This window comes from Melanaphis sacchari, unplaced genomic scaffold, assembly GCF_002803265.2.
Source record: "Melanaphis sacchari strain LSU unplaced genomic scaffold, SCAv2.0 Contig4_pilon_pilon, whole genome shotgun sequence".
In the NCBI taxonomy this organism is placed as follows: Eukaryota; Metazoa; Arthropoda; class Insecta; order Hemiptera; family Aphididae; genus Melanaphis; species Melanaphis sacchari.
This window is the reverse complement of record NW_020271335.1, coordinates 3,472,794-3,478,479: the sequence shown is the minus strand read 5'-3', so window position 1 is coordinate 3,478,479 and position 5,686 is coordinate 3,472,794. Positions and strand designations below refer to the sequence as shown.

Genomic DNA, 5,686 nt, shown 5'->3' with positions numbered 1-5,686 from the left:
GTTATCATTACACAACAGTTATGAACGGCTAAATACTAAATAGTAAATAGTAAACATTTTCAACAATCAAATGTTATTCAAGAGTTTACTTTACACGTAATCTGTTTTTAATTTTAAAATTCTCATGAATCAAAATCCATAAGCCAAGTACTTATTTGCTTAACCACCTATTTATGCTGAATAACTATTGATATCAAATTCGTGCGTAAGTTTGATAACATTTATTTCTGTCCTAATTCTGTATCGCATATCTTAATAATTGTTTGGATACAAGTTAGTGCTGTCGTTTATTTTTGACAGATATTAAACAATATATCATAATGTTTTCAGAATGGCCAAAACAATTTTAGTTACTGGTGGATCGGGACTAGTGGGCAGCGCTATTAGAACAATTGTTGAGACCCAAAACGAAGCATTACCTGATGAAAAATGGATATTTACTAATTCAAAAGAAGCAGATCTCAAGTAAATAACAGCTAATGGTGTTCAAACTATTTTATTTTCAATTTAAATTGTTTCAGTGATGTTCAAGCGACAAAAGATTTATTTGAAAAATACAAACCTACACATGTCATACACTTGGCGGCTATGGTTGGTGGTCTATTTCATAATATGAACAACAATTTGGACTTTTTGGTAAATAATGTATACATTATTAATAAAAATTGTACATTATAATCCAAGATTTGGTACCTACTTTTAATTTACATTGAATAGCTCACATAACATTATAATTAAATATGAATATAAATTATAAGTATGCCTTAAATTTTCCATAATTTTTCATATTTTAATGATGTTTAATTTAAATATTAATATTAATAATTCCACAACACCAAATACTTCATTTTTGAAAAATTGTATATCTCTTATATATATTGTAAAAAAAAAAATATTTGTTATAAATTATATGTCCTCTAAGTCCAAAGACTTATTATTATTTATAAATTTTAATTTATTCAGATCAAAGATTAATTAAACTGTACTAATCGGTTATAGTGACTACTTTTCTTCATGTGTAATAACTAATAATTTAAAAATTATTAGAACTTTTACAAAAACTAGGAATAACATTTTAAATTAGAAATTAATAATTATCTTGTTAAAGAAAATGTTCAGCCATGCAATTTAAAATGCCTAAATAATTATCATGCTTTTTATGTCACATGCATTCAAGCAAATAATTGTTTAAATATTGAACTGCTATACCTTTATGTATCTTGTTGTGCCATTTAGAAGATCCCCAAAACCTTTTGATATTCGGTGTGTGAGCACCAGTTTGGAGATTGATAAAATTATAAATGTGGTTAAATGGTTATAACCAGTATTCTGTAGTTCATCTGTTTTATAACAACAATAAGTATTTTAAATTGCATCGCTAAACATTTTTCTCCTTGAGTTAATTTTGAATTTTATTCCTAATTTTTATAATAGTTTTAATAATTTTTAAATAACTCTACATAAATAAAGGTAGTTTTGATAACCGATAAATACCAATGTAATTATAATAATTTGTGATTTTATCAATACATTATAGTTTTTTAATATATATTTGAGCTATTAAGATAAAAAATTTAGGTTTAATATTCTCAATAGTTGTAGTGATGTCTATATTTCTATGTACAGTAGATCCTCGATTGTCCAGTTATAATATGGCACTCTAGACAGGTAATTTGTTCTGACTGTAATAAGTTAAAAATATGGTATATACTTATTATTAAGAGATAGTATTTTAAATATTATTTATTTTTTAATGTTTATCTTTAACTCATTACTTGTAAGATAAATTAAGGGGTTGATTAAGAGAGTTTTTCCATTTGAATAAACTAATGTATGGAAAATATCTATTATATGAATTTTCACTTACCTTTCAAAATACTTGAAATGTGAAATTATAATGTTTGATGCGACTTGATGTGATAGATGCTGGATAACCATGGGGTGGAAAGAGGTGTGCAAGAATATTATATTTAACAACTCAAAAGATATTAAAGTGAATTAAATTTTATTAAACTTGTAAAAATTTGACGCAGAAAAAGATTATTCATTTATTGATACAGTGTTTGGTAAGCGACTGAGCATGGAATTGGTTGTTCTTTATTTATTTATATTTAATCATGAACATTTCTTATTGATTCTTAAATATCTTGTTTTAATAAAAATATGCATTTACATATAAATCCGTTCCCTACTCATTATCAGTATCTTATTTATTAAGTAGCTCATATTTGTATAGCTGCAATGATTGTGATTATTTCTAAGTCTAAGAATAATTTAATTAATTGTAATTTAATCTTATTGTTGATTAATTAGATTAAATAAGCTGCACAGATAATTTATTATTTATTTTATTAAATCTAAAAGGCATATTAATGAATAAAGATGTAATATTTTCTAATTTATATTTGTGCAGCTGTATGGATATTTTATTAACATTTAAATAATGATATATAATAATGTATATATCATTACATAACTTTCCGTAACACAATTTATTTATGAAATAACTGAATACTATTTTGTAATTGGTGAAGCATTGGAACATCAAAACATTAACAACTCTGAAATTGTGTTACTGTACAGATTTAGAAAAAGCTTTTGAAATAAAAATTGTATTACTTAAAAAAAATGTTCTACTAATAATTAGTTAAATTTAGATCTAATATATTATTATTTTTTTTTTGTAATACAATTTTTATTATAATATATAATATGATAAATAAAGGGAGTAGACAAAATGTCTTACCTAATCATTTGAGTACTTAGTTACTCAAAAATCTTCAGTAGACCAGACAAATTACTAATCTGAATGTCACTTATTTTGAACTTGTTTAGGCCATCTAAGATCTACTGTATATCTAATTATCCAAAAAACAATTCTATAACTACATAAACTATATAAATATTATATACAAATTAAACTTAAGATAATATTTTAAATTATAATAATACAATAATTATTATGTCAATGTATTTAATTTTATAAATGAATTATTCACTCAATACAATTTAATTTGTTTATTTTATTTCAGCGCAAAAATATACATATAAACGATAATGTACTAGAAACCAGTTTTCATTACAATGTAAAAAAAGTAGTTTCATGTCTATCTACTTGTATTTTTCCAGACAAAACATCATATCCAATAAATGAAACTATGGTACTATTATTTAAAATTTTAAATATGTTAAAATATAATTCAATATAATAGAAGTTAAATATTATTCATATTTATAAAAAATAATTTTTATAAATTATGTATACTTATTATGATTTTCAAATACAATAGATTTAATGTAAATTAAAATTTAGAGAAATGCTATTATTCTTGTTTGTATATTTAGACCATAGGTTCTTAATCGGGGGGGTTTGTAGATGGTTACTCGAGGGTCCACGAAGTGATAATGAATTTTTTTTAAATAACCCAAAAATTTAATTTGTTTTGATTGCGTTTTTGACTATAAAAAAAAAAAAAGCAATTATTCAATTATTTACAATAATATAATATAATTGTTGTTATTAGTAGTATAAAGTATTAAATTTATCATTAAAAAATAATTAAAGTAAAAATTTAATTTATCTATTTATATATTTTCTTTTTTTTTTGATTAAGGGGAGGGGGGTCTATGATTATATTTTATACTTCAAAAGGATCCATGAACCAGAAAAAGTTAAGAATCTAAGGTATAGACTAACTAATTAATGATTATATTATTATTACTATGGGTATTATCGAATAATTGAGACCATTCAAACTTTTATGGTTTATTAAAAAGTATTCAAATAAAGTTAGTCATTTATTAGTATATAGTTTAAAATTAAAATTATTCAAGTTCTATGATAGATTAAGTTATTTGAATAATAATTGATTGTTTGAACCAAGGTTTTTATTTTTTTATCCAAATTATTGAAATTGAGTTTTCTATTTTGAATTTATAACATGAAATAAACCAGTATTGATACTTCATATTTAAACTTTAAATTATAGATTCTTTATAAAATAATTAGTATCTTATGAAAGAAATAATAGCTTAAAATTTTTAACCATTACTGAAATTTTCTTGTGGCTTAAAATCAACTATTGGCATTTAATAAGCTAATTATCAACAAATATTATCACAAAATATTATACTTTGTCATTATGTAATATAAAAATATATAATATCAGTTAATTTTAATTTTATTGAAATGTAATATCATGCTAAAACAGCCACTTTTTTTTCTTCAAATTTATTGTACATTAATTATATATTTAATTGGTTTTATATAATTTATTTTAGATTCATAATGGACCTCCTCATCCATCTAATTTTGGTTATAGTTATGCCAAGCGACTGTTAGATGTCGCAAATAGAGCATACTATGAAAAACATGGAGTAATATATACTTCTGTTGTTCCATGTAATGTGTTTGGACCACATGACAATTTTGACTTACAAAATGCCCACGTGGTTCCAGCTCTCATTCATCGACTCCACATAGCTATAGAAAATGGTAAGTTATTAAAAAAAGGAACTTACTATTATGCAATTAACAATAATGTATACATTTTTTTTTTAATAAATGTTACTATGGTAAACCTGATGAACATCCAAGTCTACATATTATTATTGTTCAGTTATTGACATTTTTTTGAACACATAGAAAAGTACAAAAGTATATTTTAACTGTATGCACTTATTATTTGAAAATTTTTATTTTAAAATGTTATATTTCATTTTTTTATCAATTATTAAATAATATAATATAGTTAATATAGTTTTTTATTCTATGTATACCATAATAAATTTTATAATTTAATTACATGCAAAGTAATATTATAAATTTAATTTCAAATTTTTGTATGCAATCTGTAATTTATTAATTGAAACTCTACTTTCATGTAATTTTCAGGACATGATAAATTTGTAGTACTGGGATCTGGAAAACCTTTACGACAATTCATTTATTCATTAGATCTTGCCAGATTATTTGTTTGGGTCTTAAGGAATTATAATGATGTCGAACCCATCATCTTATCAGGTATTTGATGAGAATGTATATTTATAACTATAGCACAATATAAATATCTATGATTTTCCATATTTTAAATCTATCTTGATGATAATAAAATAAATTGTCTATGAAATAATTTTTTTGTATTTTTGCAGTGGATGAGAAAGATGAAATAACAATTCGGTTATTAGCTGAAATGATTGCAAAATCATTTAATTTCCAGGGAATTTTAGAATTTGACACTAGTGCTGCTGATGGTCAGATCAAAAAAACTGCTAGTAATGAAAAACTTAGAAAATTGTTACCAGATTTTAAATTTACCAGTTTAGAAACAGCTATAGCTGACACTGTTGAATGGTTCAAAAAAAATAATAAACAAGCACGACTGGTGGCACCATAAAGAAAATGATTAATTTAAAAATATGTTTTTATTTATGTAAGAAATCTAAATTTATCTTGAATTTTATTTTTGTTATAAGTACTGTTATTTATATTATGTGGTAAACAATAATTTTAATTAAGTAAATTATTATATTTGATCCTCAAAACTATTTTCTTACTAAAATTGTAATATTAAAGTAAAAAATAATCTCTAATTGTTCATTAGTTGTAATAAATTAAAATTTTATTTTTAAAAACCTTATGATATAAAATAGGCTTAGTTAATGTAAGTGTAATGGTAATGTAGTA

The 5,686-nt window shown here is 22.7% G+C and overlaps 1 protein-coding gene across 3 annotated transcripts; it reads left to right on the top strand.

The window, feature by feature from the left end:
- LOC112598843 (GDP-L-fucose synthase) lies at positions 1-5,474 on the top strand. 3 transcript variants are annotated; one of them, XM_025345479.1, is made up of 7 exons: positions 1-201; positions 331-465; positions 522-636; positions 3,033-3,161; positions 4,282-4,495; positions 4,895-5,023; positions 5,152-5,474. In XM_025345479.1, the coding sequence occupies exons 2-7, from the start codon at positions 332-334 to the stop codon at positions 5,394-5,396; spliced, it is 966 nt and encodes a 321-aa protein (XP_025201264.1). In that variant the 5' UTR covers positions 1-201; position 331; the 3' UTR covers positions 5,397-5,474. The 3 variants fall into 3 exon arrangements, with proteins under 3 accessions (XP_025201264.1, XP_025201263.1, XP_025201265.1); XM_025345478.1 differs by having other exon boundaries at positions 1-205; XM_025345480.1 differs by lacking the exon at positions 3,033-3,161 and having other exon boundaries at positions 2-205.
- The last annotated feature ends 212 nt before the right edge of the window (positions 5,475-5,686 follow it).

Coding starts and splice junctions, on each gene's coding strand:
- LOC112598843 (XM_025345479.1), top strand. CDS start 332: ATGGCCAAAACAATTTTAGTTACTGGTGGATCGGGACTAGTGGGCAGC. Junction 4,496..4,894: donor CCACATAGCTATAGAAAATG/GTAAGTTATTAA, acceptor TGTAATTTTCAG/GACATGATAAATTTGTAGTA. Junction 5,024..5,151: donor CGAACCCATCATCTTATCAG/GTATTTGATGAG, acceptor GTATTTTTGCAG/TGGATGAGAAAGATGAAATA.